Raw genomic sequence first — 18,323 nt, forward strand, 5'->3', positions numbered from 1 at the left:
AGGCGCCTCTGCTCATCGACGTATCATCAGACCACGGTCCAGTCAGCGATCGGATTGGTCGACAGTGCCTGATCTTACCACAGCCTTTACCGAGTGTGAGCCAATCAGATGAGAGCATCATTGTTTGTGATTGACGTCACCGCTGGAAAGCAAGATGGCAGCGATGGTTCTGTAGACACTCGACCGACACCGGAACCGCTGTGAGATTTGTGTTTATAAAGTCTTCAAACGTTCTGACTGATCTCCGTTAGCCGAATATACCGAGAGAGACACGTGACATCCCGCGCTGAGGATGGACGGCGCGGGATTTATGGACACTATGGATCAGACTTTATCCGAGCTGGGCGATGAGTTCACACTCGGAGACATCGACGGTAAGAAACCGAACCGATATCGCGTCTCAACTCTCGACTCTGTGTGTGTGTTTACATGAAGTTAGAGATGATGAGATTAGATGATGTGTAAACACAAATGTGATCGATTCAGTTCACACAAATGATGATGATGATGATGATGACACTGACACACACACATCTTCATGTAAACATCTGTGTTAAAATTAACAGTAAAGTACAAGTTTTAATATGTTCTTGAGTTCTTCCCATCAAACATTTTATTTCACACCAGATAGAGTTTAAGAAATATTTTTTTCTTCACACAAACATGTTTGATGACGTCATGTGATATGTGTGGTCTTTTATTGTGTTTTATTTACACCTGATGTTTACTATGCGTTATGGGTTCAAGTTTTACCCGTTAAAGGTAGTAAACACACCCACTTATCATCGTTTTAAACCAGTTATTATTAAAATAATAAAAATAATACAACCCCCCCCCCAAAAAAAAGTCAAGCTTTAAATCAATCCATATTCTTCCTGATGATGTAATGTTTCTCATACTTTATTATTTCTTTATTATTTTATCTCACTTTTAATTCAACACCAGTCATCTTCAATAGAAATCTAAAAATATATCTGCACAATAAGTAAGGAATAATTGACGACAGGCCATTAAATTATAAGAAAATAATGCACACCCAATTATACCGCGGGTGTGCCTTATTTTCAAATAATTCAAAGGACCGGAGTCAATTATTCCTCTTATACCACAGTTACCACAAACATTGCTCTGGTGCCTATTTTTAAGACATTTGACAAGTTAGGTGTGCGGTTATCAGAAATTAATGCATACCCACCGAACATTTCTCAGCCAATTAGAATACAACATTCAACAGACCCGTGGTATAATAAAAGAGAATCAATCTTTCACCTGTCAAACTAAATAATTAAACAACCCAACAATCCCAAATCTCTCATTTGTGTTTCTAATGTTGTGTAATAAATGTCATGATGTGTTTTGTGTTATCTTCTGGTGTGACACTAGTTCTCATGATAGGTCAGGTCTTATGTTATAGTTTTATTCTTGAACACTTTTCTAAATGATTTGATGATAATTATTTGAATGAATCGTATCCCAGCCCACGCCTGCAGACAGATCAGATTCATGCCGTCACACGTCTCTGTGGAAAGAAAATATAATTGTAAAAATCAAACCTATTGTAATTATGTTTTATAGGAGAGACATTAATGATATTTTCAGACCTGCGTGTTGGTTTCTTGTTCTGTAAAAAAGTGAAATGATGAAAATGTTTAGCTTATAGACAGTTTCATCGGACCAGTGATACACGTCTGGATCCGAACTTTACTTCTGGTTTTGTTTTTTTGGTCTGACTAGTTGCTAAACTGATCTCTTGAACAAATGCCTCGTCGAAAATAACAAATGTTTTGGTTTCCTAGTTAATCTATGTGTTTTTGCTTGTTATATAAATAAACTACGTTAAAAGTACTTTGTTGTTATTTATTCTTAGCGGAGTTTAAAACAATCTGGAAATATCAAGCTGCATATGTAATGTACATCAGTTAAAGTTATCTTTGTTAGGTTATTTAAAGATATCTTGAGTTTAAAGATCTGACTCAGAAGTGAAGTGATGTCTTACAGAAGTTTGTTGTTACAGTTGTTTTTATTTCTAATCTGTACACATTTGTGTAAATATGGTTGTGAGTCCTCCTGAAACTCTCCAGGTGTGTGAATGTGGTTGTCACTTCTGAAGTGTGTGTGAACACAAGCGTATTAAGAAGTCAAATCCCGGATGCATTTTTGTGTATTTTCTGTATTGTTTTTGTGAAAATGGCTAAATACAGGAGTGACAACTAGACTGCCCTACAAAGTCAAAGCGCAGTAACTATACATTTGGTCAGAATTGAGTTAAGGGTTGAAATGGGCTTTGTGAGATCTGATGTGTCTTGTGACAAAGTCCCATTTCAGAGAAACGTGTGTGCCAAAACTGCAGTAACATGTTTGACTGGCTGGTTTAAAAACTTTAAGGGGATTTTGCTCGGTTTCAATGTTGGCGTTACTGTACTTGCTTGTAATCTTGACACAAACCATCTTACTTTACCCTAACCATAAAGAATTGTGTTTATATTAGATAACACTGACATTGGCTAGTTAAATGTGATAGGAATCAGTGTAGATGTCATTGTTTAGATCAACTTTATAGAAATCCTTTTACTCTTTGTGTGACACTGAAGGGTTGTAATGATGTCTGCTGTAGATGATTTGTGTGATGTGATGTTTTATTGCGAGTTGTTTGGTTTTGACATTCATTTACTCTCATCTCATCTGATCTGATATTATCAGTTATTACTCGACTAAAGTTAAACACAACACATTTTATCTCAAGGTCTGATGTGTGTTTTGAGTTCAAGGCTTCAGCTTCATCTCTAGATCTCATTACGGTCAGGGTCAGGACTCAGGAGCATAGATCTGTATAGGCTAGATGTCTTACGGCGGAGTCTCTAACGTCATCACCTGGCGGCCATCTTACCACAGGCAGCTTGCTCACTCATAGCATTGAGTTTAATGGTACAGGTACTTTTAAAGGACCATAACTTGCTCAAATTTCTACCAATTTTCAAACAGTTTGGTTTCTAACAAACATTATTAATGTGGCTATAATAAATTCTGGAGGCTTTAACATGTTTCATGAATTTTTATTTTATTTTTTAGTATAAGTATGCAGTGTCATCTTTGACGTTTATAACAAACCAAACCGTTTGAAAATCATCTATAAAAAATTAAGCAAGTTATGGTCATTTAAAAGTACCTGCACCATTAAAACTCAATGCTACGAGTGTGCGAGCGCCCTGTCCTAAGATGGCCGCCAAATGCAGACATTACACTCAATTGGCCAGCAGCACAAGCGAGACATCTAGCCTTTATACATATCTTCACTAAACTCCACCCCCTTTAGTTACTGTTGCTATGTCTAAAGAATTCCTGTAGCACTGAATGACTGTTGGTCAGTAGGACTGATCTTATATTTAATGTTAACACAAACAAAAACAAGACATAGAGCTTCTGACTCTAGTGTGTGTGTTTTTGTATGATGTCAGTGGAGAGTTTGTGTGTGTGATGATGATGATGTCAGTGGTGTTTGATGTTTATTTTGCGCTGTGTCGTGGTCATGACAGATTTCAGCTGTACACTTGGTGATCTTTTTTTGTTGACTCAGATGTGCACTTATATTTTTCTGTTTGTTTGTGTCCATCAGAGATGCTGCAGTTTGTCAGCAATCAGGTGGATTTCCCAGATCTCTTTGAAGATCAGATGGGCGGCACCGGCGCCTCTTTGGCCCCTCTACGTGCACCTCCACAGACGGCCCAAAACGCCATACTGACCCCTCCACACACCCCCGTGCAGACCAACAGCCAGACACAAACTCGCACGCCACCACTGCTGCAGCCCAGACCACAACCCATTACACAGGTGAGCTCTGACCACACCCACTCATTCCATGACCACACCCCGAATCCCATGACCACACCCACTCATCCCATGGCCACACCCCTCATGTCCTGACAAAAGGTTATCTTGCCCCAACCACACACTGAGCTCTGACCACACCCACTCATCCCATGACCACACCCCTCACGTCTTGGCCACGCCCTCACACATCGTTCACATCCTGACAACAGGTTATCTTGCCCTGACCACACCCCTCACACCAGTGAGCTCTGACACACCCCTTCACACAATGACCACAGACTCCTTATGCCTCTCAGATGTTGACCACAAATATTGTCGTTAATAATTAATGTTCCCAAGGATTTCATTGGTTGACAGCTGTGCTCACTGGGTTTATGCTGTACTCTCTATAGGTGCAGACGTTTCCTGTGCAGACGCTTGCTGTGCAGACGCAGGCGCAGCCACAAACGGTGATGATCACTCCAACTGCTGCAGGACCTCGTTTCATTCAGAACCAAGTCATCTGTCAGCAGAACCCAAGCGCCAGCTTTCAGGGTAACAGACACACAAATATATTCACACGTGAAGAGAACACAACAGAAGTGGTTTCAATGACTGCGTGTCTTTCTGCCTCCTTACAGTCCTCCAACCACAGATGCAGAGCATTATGACATCACAACAGGTTCAGCCAATGACAATCCAGCACCAGCGTGTGTTGACTTCGACCGGTCAGACGATCCAGACGCTCTCCACCGCACCTGCCACTATGCATACGGTGTCTCAACAACTGCCTGTACGTCACACATACACACGTATACACGTTTACCCATAATCCTCAGCTGCTGTCACCTCATCTCAGACGTATGGAGCTGTTAAAAAATCTGCATATGGTCGTGATTAACGTCGTGTGCATTGCATTGTGGGATAATATATTCTGTTGTAAAACACAGAACGTTGGCAGAGTAGTTTGAGATACGGGCGTGTAGTAGAGAGTAGAGATGTGCACGACTACTCCAATATTACATCTGCAATCTTTTATATAAAGATAAAATGCTATTCAAACCTTGTTATTAAAACAAATGCATCTTCGCAGGGTTAAGGCTTAGACTTTAATGTCAACTATACATGAACATTTACATGTTTGAATTGTTTTGGCCATTCAGATCGTAGGTTAGACACCGCCGGGTTGTTTGATTTTCCACGACTCGTAGGTTATTTAGACGTGTCCCGCATCAGCACATCATGAGAAATGTGTTAGCGTCAGTGTGTTACTGTAGTTTATTTTATAGACAATGCAGCGCTAAACATGCTAGATATTTATTATACGCCACTGTTCAGTGTTTATAATGAGCAGATAGCTGTTAAACATTAAACACTAAAACAAGCAATGTGAGACTTATAACAGCAATGAAGTATCAAGTCAGCTTACACTATTAGTAAAATAATGTTAAATCCAGATGTTCTTGTTAGATCCGGCTATTGTTGTTGCCGGAAAAACACGGAGAGGAGTGCGTTTTCTCCGTTAATGTTAACAGAATGGAGAACAGTCTTTCAGCGGAGCAGGTAAATATGATTGTTTCTCTTAACATCTCAAAATAAATAAAGAACATAACCGTATGCCGACTACCTGCGTTTTCTTATTCACTCCGCGTGGGATTAAACGGCGTGTTTCTATATTTTTATAAAGAAAACACATAAATGCAAAGTATAGGTTTAGCGCATTGTGGATATTTCCTAATTATAAACCTTTCGTGAAATTGTGATGAAATACATCTTAATAAATGGTAACCATTTTAATAAAGATTCAAATATAGTATTACTGAATAAGGTCCATCCCTTTCCTGATTGGCTCTTGAAGATCAGCTCTGGTGTGATGCTCTTTTGTGATTGGCTCTCAGGTGTTGGTGCACCAGCCTCAGATCTTGAAAACAGATTCTTTGGTTCTGACGACTCTTAAACCGGACGGGACTCGAGTTCTCTCGACGGTCCAGAACCCAACGGGCATCACCACCCTGACCACACCCATACAGACCACCGCCCTACAAGTTCCTGTGAGTCATCTGTGTGAGAAGTCTTGAAAATCATTTCATTCAGACGCTCCAATAAATGTTGCCTCGTATGTTTATGAATGTATTTTTTAAATGTGCTCTTTATGACAGAATGAGCGTTGAGTTAAATCAATCAATCTCTTTCTCTTTCATAGACATTAATGGGCAGCAACATTCTGACCACTGTCCCCGTTATGATGGGAGGCGGAGACAAACTGCCAATCAAACAGATGTCACCCAGTAACAGCACCCACAGCGGATGCAGGACCAGTATGGCCATGGATCAGGGCGTGGCCGTTACCACGGGAACAGGAGTCGTCGTGAAAGAGGGCGAGAGAAGGACAACGCACAACATCATAGAGAAACGCTACCGTTCATCCATAAACGACAAAATCCTGGAGCTCCGTGATCTGGTCATGGGCAATGATGCCAAGGTTTGTCTCGCTGTGCATGATGGGAAGTTATATGTGTACAGTGTGTGTATATTTGATCACCTGTCCCTTTAAGACAAAAGCCTTTCTCTGATTGGCTGTGGGTTTTTGTCACAGATGCATAAATCTGGCATTCTCCGTAAAGCCATCGATTACATCAAATACCTGCAGCAGGTGAACCACAAACTCCGACAGGAGAACCTCACACTGAAGATGGCCAATCACAAGAACAGTGAGTCACATGACCCTTACACGTACGTACATAATGACATCATCAGTCTTCAGTGACATCACTCACTTCTCTCTCTCTCTCTCTATATAGAGTCTGTGTGTCTGTCTGATATTGATGATCTGAAGCCTGAGGCAGCATTTATTTCTCCTCCTCCGTCTGATTCGGGTTCCAGTTCTCCGTCTCAGCTCTCACCCTTCTGTGTGGACTCAGAACCGAGCAGTCCACTGATGGACAGCGAGCAGGTCACCTTCAACACATTCACATATTACACTTCAATCGTTTTATATTACTATATCATATTATACACAATAAAACACTAAAGGATTTTAACTTTACACATTTTGGAAATATGATTTATAGGTTTGCATGTTTCTACACTGAAAAAATTGATTTTCAATAAGAAAAAAATCTTAGTGTTTTTGTCTTGTTTTCAGTAAAAATATCTAAAAAATAAAATATTTTTTCTTGAAAATCATTTTTTGCAGTGTAAAAGGTTTCAGTACAAATATCTTAAAATTCTTAAATTAAGAAATGATGACCTAGAAAATAGGTCTAGATTTTGGACAAAAAAATACAATTTGGGTGAATTTGTGCCGAGCCCCTAAGATGACATGGAGCAAAAATTAAATAAAGTTTACTTTCATGTGCTCACGCAAAACCTTCATGTGCAGTATTTTTTTTTAAAGTTTAGTTTCGCGTGCTTGCATGAAACTATCGCGCTTACGTGAAACTATCGCGCGCGCACGTGAAAGCGAAAGTTTCACGTGCGAGCATGCGTAACTAAACTTAAAAAAAAATTCTGCACATGAAGGTTTTGCATGAGCACATCAAACTAAACTTTAGATTTTTTTACTCCAATGTCACCTTAGGGGCTCGGTAAATTTGTGCATAAAACAAGAAAAAAAAAATGCGTGTAATGTGGTAAGAATTTTTTTTCTTGAATTTATGTACAAATTCACTTAAATTGTAAATTATTTTCTATCCAAAAACTAGACTTATTTTCTTAGGTGTTTTTGCTCATTAATGAAAACGCATCTTAATTTAAGAAATTTTAGATATTTATAAGTAATAAGATGAAATGTTGGACACTTTATGAAGTCAGCGGTCACAGTTTATTTTTAATGTGTTAAAACTCACAATGTCATCATCATCATCATAATCAGTTCAAATCAAAACTTCAACACTGCCTAATTTTGTTATTAAAAAAGATTTATTTTAGTTTTTGTTGACATCACACGAGCTCTAGCAGACAGAAAACAAAATAAAAAGCAATATATGAATGAATGTATTTTGTGTGTTTGTGTATCAGATGATGAAGAGTGAGCCGGGCTCTCCGTCTTCAGTTGGTGTTATGGATCGCTCTCGTCTCCTTCTCTGCGCTCTGACGTTTCTCTGTTTATCTCTCAATCCTCTGCCGTCTCTGTTGGGTTCAGAGGAGAGATGGAGTCCGTCTGTCGCTCACAGATCCTCTCGCTCGCTCTCCTCACTCAACGATCACACGCAAGACTTCAGTAAGATTTGACTTTCTGATTCTGATCTGAGATCAGACGTCTGTACTCTGTGATCTGATCTCATCTCTCTCTCTCTCTCTCTCTCTATGTGTCAGTGGAGTGGCTGTGGTTTGTGTTGCCATGGTTTCTGGTGTGGGTTCTGAGCGGGGTGGGCGTGGTCTGGGGGTGTGTCCGAGTTCTGTATCTCTGGGAACCGGTGACGCCCCTCCACTCGCCCAAATCAGTACGCTTCTGGAGACATCGCAAGCAGGCCGACCTGCAGCTGCACAGGGTGAGAACACACAAACAGACAGATACACATAAAGACACACACACACACACACACACACACACACACACGCAGAGACAGACAGGTGATGTGTTTTGAAGTGTTGTCTGTCTGTGTGTTTCAGGGTGATTATTCAGGTGCGGTTGTGAGTCTTCAGACGTGTCTGTCAGTTTTATCCAGAGCTCTGCCCACCACCTCACTCGACATCACATGCTCTCTCTCCTGGAATCTGATTCGCTACTGTCTGCGAAAGCCCGCCCCTCTGGGCTGGCTGGTACGTTTGGTTGGTGGAAAGCAAGAGGGGGAGGAGTCACAGATGAGCTCACGGGACGCAGCGATGGTCTATCATAAACTCAATCAACTACAGCTCACAGGTAAGTGTGTGTCTCTGTGTGTGTGTGTGTGTGCGTGCGTGTGAATTGTTGTGTATGTGTTTGTATGTAGAGTATATTAATGTGTGTGTGTGTGTGTGTTGCAGGTAAGCTGGAGCGCAGTCCTCTGTGGGGTTTGTGTGTTTCTCTGAGTGCTGTCAATCTGACTGAAAGTGCAGAAGAGAAGATTACAGTCAATGATCAGATTGAGATCTTTGTGACAGCAGCCATGAGCCTGAGAACAGCACTGGGAAAACATCTCACCTCTTTGCCTGTGAGTACACACACACAGACACACACACAATAACACACACACACAATGATATCTCACCTCTCTACCTGTGAGTACACACACACACACACACACACACACACACACACACACACATTAACACAATAACACGCACACACACACACACACACACACACACACACACACACACACACACACACACACACACACACACACACACACACACATTAACACAATAACACGCACACAATGATATTTCACCTCTCTACCTGTATGTACACACACACACACACTAACACACACACACACACACACACACAATAATACACACAAAACACACACACACACACACACACAATGCCATCTCACCTCTCTACCTGTGAGTACACACACACACACACACATTAACACAATAACACACACACAATGATATTTCACCTCTCTACCTGTATGTACACACACACACTAACACACACACTAACACACACACTAACACACACACACACACACACACACACAATAATACACACAAAACACACACACACAATGCCATCTCACCTCTCAACCTGTGAGTACACACACACTAACACAATAACACACATTAACACACACACACGCACGCGCACACACAAACATTGTGATATGATATGATATGTGTGTGTCTCTCTCAGGGTTATTTGTTAAGTTGTGCTGAGAGTTTGGCCTGTCAATCAGACTCTAAGCCCCTCCCAGACTGTCTGCGCTGGATCTTTACACCTTTGGGCCGTCAGTTTTTCCTGAGCTGTGATTGGTCAGTGAGGTCAGAGAGCAGCGAGCAGATTTTCACCTCTCAGAGAGATGAAGGTAAAATAAACACACTGATGGTGAACTCATACTATGCAAACCATCACATTATAAGGGACTTTGTTGCTGTGTGTCGCTCGTCTTGTTCAAAAGTGGCGTTTCTAAATCTGTCATAAACAAATGAGTAATGTCCACTGAGAGACGGATTTCGTGAACTCCACTGCTTCGTTCTCATTGGTAGTGGCCCCCAAAAGTCGCTGATAATTTGCATAAAGTTATATAATATTTAAAGTTAAGTATTTCTCAGCTTGGTCACATGACTGGACACGCCCCATTCAACGTCACTCGTGTCACCAGAAGTTGCCAAGCTTCCATTCAAATCAATGAGATCGCGTCGCTCTGCTAGTCGCTGTTAGTCTAAATGCAGCTTTAGTGTGAACGCTTCATATCATAACTATAAAAGTATTGTGTGAGTGCTTTAATATGTTTGTGTGTCTCTATAGCCGATCCCATCGCACAACTGCACCGCTGCTTCTGTGAGAAACTACTAGAGAGAGCCGTACACACACTGATAGAACCACAAAACAACACACACACAAAGGATTCTGGGTAAGAACACACACACACACACACACACACACACATTCAGAGCATCATAGCAATGTATATAGCTTGTGTTGTCATTCAAGTGTGTTTATTCTTTGTATGTGTGTGTGTCTGTAGAGAGTTTTCAGGAGTTTTGGAGTTTCTTCAGTTATTGAACAGTTGCACTGAAGACTCCACCCCCTCTTCTGCCCCCTTCCCTACACTGGCCAATCACAACACAGCACCAGGTTTGTGTCTCTTCCCCTTCACTGTATTTTTATTTATCTAAAGTGACTTACAGTGCAGTATAAGGTATGTGTGAATCACTGATGTTTATAAATGACTGGATTGTGCTCATATAACTTAATGTATCAGGATGAGGTGAAGCCAGCGCAGAGTTCAAGCGGCCAACCAGCAAATCGTGATGTAAATTCAGCCAGTTCACAGCGTATCAGTCACACAAGATTAAGGTTTTAGGATGAATGAATTGTTACTTCTGATGTTATTTGCAATGTTTCTGTTTGGTATTAAGGTGAGTGCTGCTGAATTCTGTTAATGACACAGATGTGTAAATAAAGTGTTTTTATTTTAAAACTACACAGTCAGTATTATTTCTCTGAATAAGTTGTAAAGTAAATTTGTTTAGGATGTTTGTGTTGTAATAGTGTACAGAGAGACTTCAGATATAAACAGAGACTGATAAAGTTGTGTCTTATCATTAAAGTCTCATAACGTCCTGTTCATTTAATATAATGTTTGGGTATACCAGTATGGCGGCGTGGTGACTTCACACGTGTGACATCACACTCAATCCGGTCATTTCTATAGATCAGTGATTTGAACTCACGACCTTCTGCTAATGCAATGCTCTTCATCATCTATCTATGAGTATTGATGTTATTCTGTCCTCTGATCAGTGAGAGACCCTGTGTGCCGTTGGTGGGCGTTAGTGCTGAAGGCAGCGGTTCATTGGCTGCAGGGTGATGATGCGTCTGTGAGGTCACTGCTGTCAGAGGCGGAGCGAATCCCCCGAGCCCTTCATACTCTAGAGTAAGTGTTGTGTGTCAAGAAGAAGTGTTGCTCTGTGTTTGCCTTTAACACCTCACCTTTAACCCTGTGTGTGTGTGTGTGTGTGTGTGTGTGTCTGTGTGTGTGTGTGTCTCTGTGTTTGTGTTTATATCAGTCATCCGCTGCCGAAGGCGGTGCTGGCGCTGTGTAAAGCGGTTCAGATGAGTGTTTGTCCTCAGAAGGGTGAAGGGATCTCCAGCTGTCTCACTCACTGTCAGCGCTCCAGTGCTCATCTACACATCAGTGTGTCACAGTCTCACAACAACACCTGGCTACACAAGGTACTCACACGTATACAAAAATACAGCAGTTTTTGCTTCATTGCAATGCATTCTGGGATGCACATTATATAAGAAAGAAACTTGTGTCTGATGTGTCTCTCAGGGGGTGGAGCTTCTGGTCTGTGATCTTCTTCTGACTTTGAGAACCAGCCTATGGCAGCGTGGGGGCGTGTCTAATGGAGAGCCCGGCCCCGCCCCTGGATCCCAGTTGGCCGGATTCCAAAGAGACTTGAGCTCTTTACGGAGACTCGGACAAGCCCATAGACAGGCTCAGCACAAGGTGACCTTTGAACCCATCTCTGTATTTGAACACGTCTCGATTGATGACATCGTAACGTTTGTGTTTGACCTCAGCTGTTTCTTCACGAGACGACCGTCAGACTGATGGCCGGAGCCAGTCCCACACGTACACATCAACTACTGCGACACAGAACGCACAACTACACAACAGCAGGTAAACAACACGTCAAATACTGCCACGCAGAACGCACAATTACACAACTGCAGCTATGAATTGCATTGATGTGCTGTTGTTTGTGTGCACAGCAGCAGATGGCGAGCGTGAGAGAGCTCACGTCATACTGCTAGCGTGTCGTCACCTGCCGCTGCCGTTACTGACGCCTCCCGGTCACCGCGCTCGACTGCTGGCCGAAGCCAAACGGACGCTGGAGAGAGTCGGAGACCGACGGTCACTGCAGGACTGTCAGCAGATTCTCCTGCGTTTGGGTGGAGGGACCACCATCGCTGCATCATAATCACACACACACATCATGTCACATCAGTGTGTCACAGGCTTGAGAAGAGTCGATGTTTTTCTGACACATCTCAATACGATACATCTTCACCTTCTCTAGTTAGTGTTGAGAAATATGTCAGCTAGTTTTGATCTTCTCTGTCTCAAGATTATCCGAGTGTGATTTGTTGCATTCACACAATGTTTTCCAGACAGGGTTTAGATTAATCCAGGACTTGGTCTTAATATTAATATTTAAGTAAAAAACAACAACACTGGTGTACAACTTGAGACAAAACTATAGCACTGAAATATTTGAAGATATCTCAGTGCAAGTTGTTTTCAGTAAAGACAGATCAAACCAACATTTCAGGCTTGGACTAGACCCTGTCCGGGAAACCACACCATGTGTTTCAGAAGATACAAACAAAAAAACACAAATCCAATGTTAAACTTCTAGTGCTGAGACAAAGTGTCTTTGAATCGTCTAAAACAGTTTTATAGACAGACTCACAGCCAATAGATAAACATTAAATAACCTCAACACATAAAGTATGTCATCAGATCTTCATTATAGATCAGAACAGGTTTGTATTACAGTAAAAAGGAATTTGGTGAAAATTGTGCTTAATTACCCTAAAAGTCACTGCAAAAATACATAAATATGGTCCTAAAATTGTTTTTTTATTCCTTTTTTTATGTTGCAGTGAGGTATAGTGTTACACACACACACACACATTATTCATTAATTTGCTTGAGCTATATGGTAGTCATGATGTGAATATTAGATGCACACATAATACACAAACACACACTTGGTTCAGAGCCGGTTTATATGAAGAGTTTGGGTCCAAAACCAGATAAAAATGTTTAAAAACGTTAAAATGTTTGTCAAACATGTTTATTATTATGTTATTATTATTAATTGGAAAACACAATAATTTCAGGCTTGGACTAGACCGGTTTATATGAAGAGTTTGGGTCCAAAACCAGATAAAAATGTTTAAAAACGTTAAAATGTTTGTCAAACATGTTTATTATTATGTTATTATTATTAATTGGAAAACACAATAATAAAATATTTAAAAAGGGTTTTTTTTTCGTCCCAGGGAGAGTCAGTCAACTTTGGTTTAACTTAGCACTTTACTGTATACGTTACATTATTAATATGCTCGCTTGTACGGTTTAACCTTAGCCGCTATATCTACTTCTTATATTATCTATTGATTTTCTGTGTTCTCCTCTACATCTTCTCATGTAACAATTAACACTTGTGAAAAGCGCTATATAAATAAAATTGAATTGAATTGAATTGAAAAAAAAAACGAGTTATCTCATTTTGGACCCAAACTCTTCATATTTAGCAGCATCCTCAGCTACCTCACATTCATACACACACACACAGACACACATATACATATACATATACATATACATATACATATATATACATAAACACACTCGTACAAACAAACACCTACACATATAAACAAACACACACACATGTATGTTGTACAGAAGTGTGTAGAGACCAAAGTCTTGTAGAGTGTTTATGAGGGATAATTGTTGAGTTTGACATGATGATTTTAAATCACGCGCTTTCACTTATATTTGTGCTTTTGCTTTATTAGTATTTTGTGTTATTTGATGAAGATTAGATCAGGACTTTTAAAACAGCTATACCAGGCAGATCATATAAAGGTTTTGTGTTTATATACACACACACACAGATGTCAATCTTAATGGAGGAAAACAAACATGTTTGTGTCTTTATTGTTTTTGTCATAATTTAAGTGTTCAAGGTTCCGCTTGTGTTTTAAACACTTTGACTTATTCATGTTTGTTTCTTTGTGTGGATTTTTATTTCTATTTGATTTGTTGTTGTTTTTTAATAAAACTGCAGATGCCGTTGAAGAACCAGCACGTGTCTTGTGTTCAATGTCTGGAGTCTCACACCTGTTCATGTTTTGACTTAATTCTTTCTGATAAATGCAGTTTTGTTTTCCTGTGTTCATGTTTTACTACACTAACCATGATTAAACCATAAACTGTGGTTATTTTGTGGTTACTATGGTTTTACTACAGGAACCATGTTTTTTTAATTAAAGGGAAGTCTTTAAGCCATGATGAATTCAAATGACAAACATGCATTTGGTTTGATCATTTGTTAATATAATCTCTTATGACATAATTATACACTCATATTTATGTCTAAATATTATACTGCTGTATAAAAACTGCACTGTTGACAATACTGACAGTACACTGCAAAAAAATAACTTTCTTATTTAGTTTTTTTGTCTTGTTTTCAGTAGAAATATCTAAAAATTCTTACATCAAGATGTATTTTCTTGATGAGCAAATGACCTAAGAAAATAAGTCTAGTTTTTAGACAAAAAATATGTGAATTTGTGCTTAAAACAAGAATAAAAATCTACCAATGGAATAAGACATTTTTGTGATAAATTTTTTCTTGTATTAAGTAAATTCAAGAAAAATTTCTTATTCCATTAGCATATTTTTTGGAACTTTAATTTTGAAAAGCATCCGTCTTTTATTTTGACATTTCCTGTAGTTCCCGGAAGTTGGTGTTCCGCTCAGAGTGTTGCTCACGTGTGTATGAAAACTCATGAAAATGGTGAAAAACGGCAAATACAAACCGAAATCAAAGAAGCAGAGTAAATGTGTGCTAATGTTTGATGATAAAGATCGACAGTAAGTTGATTTAAACATCGCGTTTATCTGATTCTCTGTGTTTGTGGAGATTTCATTCAATATAAATTAATAAAGTTAACGTGCGTCATTTAAACATCTAAACTCTCAGTTGTATTCTCATTATATCACAAATAAATGCGGATATTTGTATGAGTTAAACAACTTTTAAGAACAAAGCTTTTTACTAACACTTAGAGAGACTGAAGAGATTAAAATACACTGAGATGCTGAAACTGTTTTTACACTAACTGTTACTGAACTCATGGAGATGAATTGTGTGTTTGTGTTTATCAGAGAATTCCTCACAGGATTTCACAAGAGGAAAGTGGAGCGGAGGAAAGCTGCTCTGGAGGAGATGAAGAAGAAAATCAAGGAGGAGCAGAAGAGAGTCAGAGAAGAGGTGATGATGATGAGGAGGAGGATGATGATGTCAGGTGTGAAGCAGCAGCTGAATGTTTTTGATTTTCTTACAGAGACACAAGGAATATATAAAGATGCTGAAGGAGCGACGAGAAGCTCTGGGTGAGTTTTATAACTTTAATAATAATACTGATGATGTGTTTAACAGCTTAGCACAAATAACACAATCTGTGTGTGTGGGTGTGGGTGTGTGTGTGCAGATGAGGCAGATGAACTGGAAGACGCCGTCACAGCGACCACCGAGTGTCTTCAGTACGATCACCCTAACCACACCGTTACCGTGACGACCATTAGTGATCTTGACTTGTCAGGTGCAAGACTGCTTGAACCCAAAAAAGTCCAGGTGAGGAAATCAAAGCGTGTAAAATCGTCTGATTTGATAAGATTAAATGCAGATGTTCAGGTGATCTTGTCTGTTTCACCAGACGACTGAAAACGATGAAGATGATGAAGAGAGAGTGAAGTCCCTTCCAAAGAAAGCAGGAAACCCCATCCTCTCTAAAAAGTACGCTCATCATGAGAGCGACTGTGTGTTAAGTCTTTAGATTGTGTACAGAGATGAATTAAATGTCAATATTGAGATTATAGTTATATGCATCAGTGAGTGTTTGTAGTTGTTGATAATCTTCACAGATTTGAGTTTAAGTGCCTGACACAAAACTGTCACTAAACACCACACGCTCTCATTTAAGCTGTTTTTGTTTGTGTTATATTCTTGTGCTGGCTCTTTAGGGTCATACTAAATACAAAAAAATTAATTCAAATATTTCTCTGTAGAATTCAGTCCCTCACGGCGTCGCTTCACAGTCGCACTAAACAGAAGAAGAGCAAACAGAAACGCAAACAGGACGTGAGGCGGCAACATTCTCAGACTGACAGGAAGTCGTCAGCCATCCATGACAACAAACTCCGCCTTGGCAGAACAACCAAGAAGCAGAGACGCAGGCGGACGGGAAGGAACGAGCGACATCAAGACTGACCGACAGACAGGACTGTCATGTGATGTGTTTGGGTCACATGTTCAACACACTGCAGATGTTTGTATTTTTCATGTAATACTTTAAAGACATTAAAAATAGATTTTTCATCTGAATATTTGATATATTCACTGTTCTTGAACATCAATACAATTTATGTTTAATATTCCCTCCTCTATGTAACTGTAGTGTGAATAAAATTCATTATTTAAATTGTGAGAAAAACATATTACTATTGTACTACCATCACTTAAAGGTGCTGTCGAATGTAAAACTGTATTTACTGTAGACGTAGATTAATAATACAAGCTCTCTGTACATGATAATGACATATCTTGACCCTCAAACACGATTGTTTCCTCCTCCTTATGTAAACCTCAAAAGACAGCTAGAAAACAGACCAATCTCAACATAACACCAACTGTGATGTTACAGTCCAGATGAACGCCCCAACTTTAAATTAATTACAATGTTGTTACAATGCTAAAAACAAAGTTGTGACTACCGAGTTAGTGTTATATGCTAGTTAATGCTATATGCTAGCGTTTAGGCTGAAGTTGATGTTACAGTTTTGCAGGTCTATACTGAAAAAAACACAAACTTATCACTCAGAAACGTCCATTAACAATCTCCAAACAATTGATTATTCCTCAAAATCTGATACAGACTCAAACATAAGATCTGTTTACACACACACAGAGCTACTGAAGGAGAAACAGCCAATCAGAGCAGCGGTCCTCATTATTATTCATGACCCTTTTAAATAAAGTAATAATAGACCATTTCATTATAAAGGCAAATCCTAGGGTTGTAAATGGACATGAAAGACTGACTCTGGATCATTTTTGCACATTTAACAAAATTTTACAATGCATTCTTTGTCACCTTTAACGCTGATGGTACAGTAATTGGATTTCTCTACATTGTCATCACATTTAGTTTCTTTAGGTTCTGAGATAAAAAAACAAGTTAAAATGTTTTAAGACTTTATGTTTTGGAGTTATTTTACTTTCCTTCATGTGACTTTGTGTTCACTTACAGTGTTAATGTTTAGTGTTTATAAGAGCGATGTGTGTCGTTCACCATCTGCAGCAGAAGTCTCATTTAAAAGCTGCTGATATTTAATACATAGAACAGATGGACAGACACACAAGACTCACTGTCAGCTATTGTTGAGCAACCAATGGGACGTGTGTGTGTGTGTGTGTGTGTGTGTGTGTGTGTGTGTGTGTGTGTGTGTGTGTGTGTGTGTGTGTGTGTGTGTGTGTGTGTGTGTGTGTGTGTGTGTGTGTGAGAGAGAGAGAGAGAGAGAGAGAGATTAAGAGAGAGAGGAAGCATGCGGTCTCTTCATCTCAGTCGACTCTCCTCTGCTGCTCAGGTAACAAACTCTCACTGTCTGTCTGATCACCTGTGTTATTATTACTATGATCTCTGGTATGTTGTGTGTCTGTCACTGTGTTAATGTTGTGTTTATGGTTTTAATTTTGTTATGTTTCAGCCTAATAATATAACCATTTAAATGATCTTTCTTAGAATTGTCTGTAAATGTATATATCACATTGACATAAGTATTCAGACCCTTGACTCAGTACTTGGATGAAGCACCTTTAGGAGTCTTTTTGAATCTGACACAACAAGCTTTGCACAACTGGATTGGTGAATTTTCTGTTTTGTAATATTTTATGTTATACATTTTCTTTGGTGGAGCTACGAAGAGATGTACTGTACACAAGGGGGGCCGCACGCTGAAAGGTTTGAGAACCACTGGTCTGGGAGATTTACAGAGTGGTCCCTAACTCACTCCTGTATGGCTGTGTACTTAAGGTCATTGTTCTATTAG

The 18,323-nt window shown here is 39.6% G+C and overlaps 2 protein-coding genes across 5 annotated transcripts; both read left to right on the forward strand.

Annotated features, from left to right (window-relative positions):
- The first annotated feature begins 116 nt into the window (after positions 1-116).
- On the forward strand, positions 117-14,291 carry srebf2 (sterol regulatory element binding transcription factor 2). Of its 4 annotated transcripts, none has more exons than XM_055195140.2 (21): positions 117-374; positions 3,614-3,828; positions 4,221-4,362; positions 4,449-4,600; positions 5,278-5,370; positions 5,706-5,858; positions 6,011-6,289; positions 6,404-6,518; positions 6,609-6,760; positions 7,828-8,029; positions 8,125-8,300; positions 8,422-8,671; positions 8,776-8,942; positions 9,593-9,764; positions 10,208-10,313; positions 10,428-10,537; positions 11,207-11,339; positions 11,473-11,638; positions 11,742-11,918; positions 11,993-12,092; positions 12,188-14,291. In XM_055195140.2, exons 1-21 carry the CDS (start codon positions 293-295, stop codon positions 12,391-12,393), a joined length of 3,348 nt encoding a protein of 1,115 aa, XP_055051115.2. In that variant the 5' UTR covers positions 117-292; the 3' UTR covers positions 12,394-14,291. The 4 variants fall into 4 exon arrangements, with proteins under 4 accessions (XP_055051115.2, XP_073713980.1, XP_055051117.2 ...); XM_073857879.1 differs by having other exon boundaries at positions 12,191-14,291; XM_055195142.2 differs by lacking the exon at positions 5,278-5,370.
- A 634-nt stretch (positions 14,292-14,925) lies between these two features.
- On the forward strand, positions 14,926-16,599 carry nol12 (nucleolar protein 12). Its single transcript, XM_055195144.2, has 6 exons — positions 14,926-15,086; positions 15,381-15,486; positions 15,560-15,608; positions 15,707-15,849; positions 15,932-16,011; positions 16,284-16,599. Exons 1-6 carry the CDS (start codon positions 15,001-15,003, stop codon positions 16,483-16,485), a joined length of 666 nt encoding a protein of 221 aa, XP_055051119.1. The 5' UTR covers positions 14,926-15,000; the 3' UTR covers positions 16,486-16,599.
- Positions 16,600-18,323: the final 1,724 nt, after the last annotated feature.

This window comes from Misgurnus anguillicaudatus, chromosome 19 (assembly GCF_027580225.2).
Source record: "Misgurnus anguillicaudatus chromosome 19, ASM2758022v2, whole genome shotgun sequence".
Classification (NCBI taxonomy): domain Eukaryota; kingdom Metazoa; phylum Chordata; class Actinopteri; order Cypriniformes; family Cobitidae; genus Misgurnus; species Misgurnus anguillicaudatus.

Bases quoted from the DNA above. Each gene is read 5' to 3' on its own strand.
- srebf2 (XM_055195140.2), top strand. From the start codon at position 293: ATGGACGGCGCGGGATTTATGGACACTATGGATCAGACTTTATCCGAG. The intron at 4,601-5,277 runs GTACGTCACACA...TGTTCTTGTTAG, and splicing joins CGGTGTCTCAACAACTGCCT to ATCCGGCTATTGTTGTTGCC. The intron at 12,093-12,187 runs GTAAACAACACG...TGTGCACAGCAG, and splicing joins GCACAACTACACAACAGCAG to CAGATGGCGAGCGTGAGAGA.
- nol12 (XM_055195144.2), top strand. From the start codon at position 15,001: ATGAAAATGGTGAAAAACGGCAAATACAAACCGAAATCAAAGAAGCAG. The intron at 15,609-15,706 runs GTGAGTTTTATA...GTGTGTGTGCAG, and splicing joins GGAGCGACGAGAAGCTCTGG to ATGAGGCAGATGAACTGGAA. The intron at 16,012-16,283 runs GTACGCTCATCA...ATTTCTCTGTAG, and splicing joins AACCCCATCCTCTCTAAAAA to AATTCAGTCCCTCACGGCGT.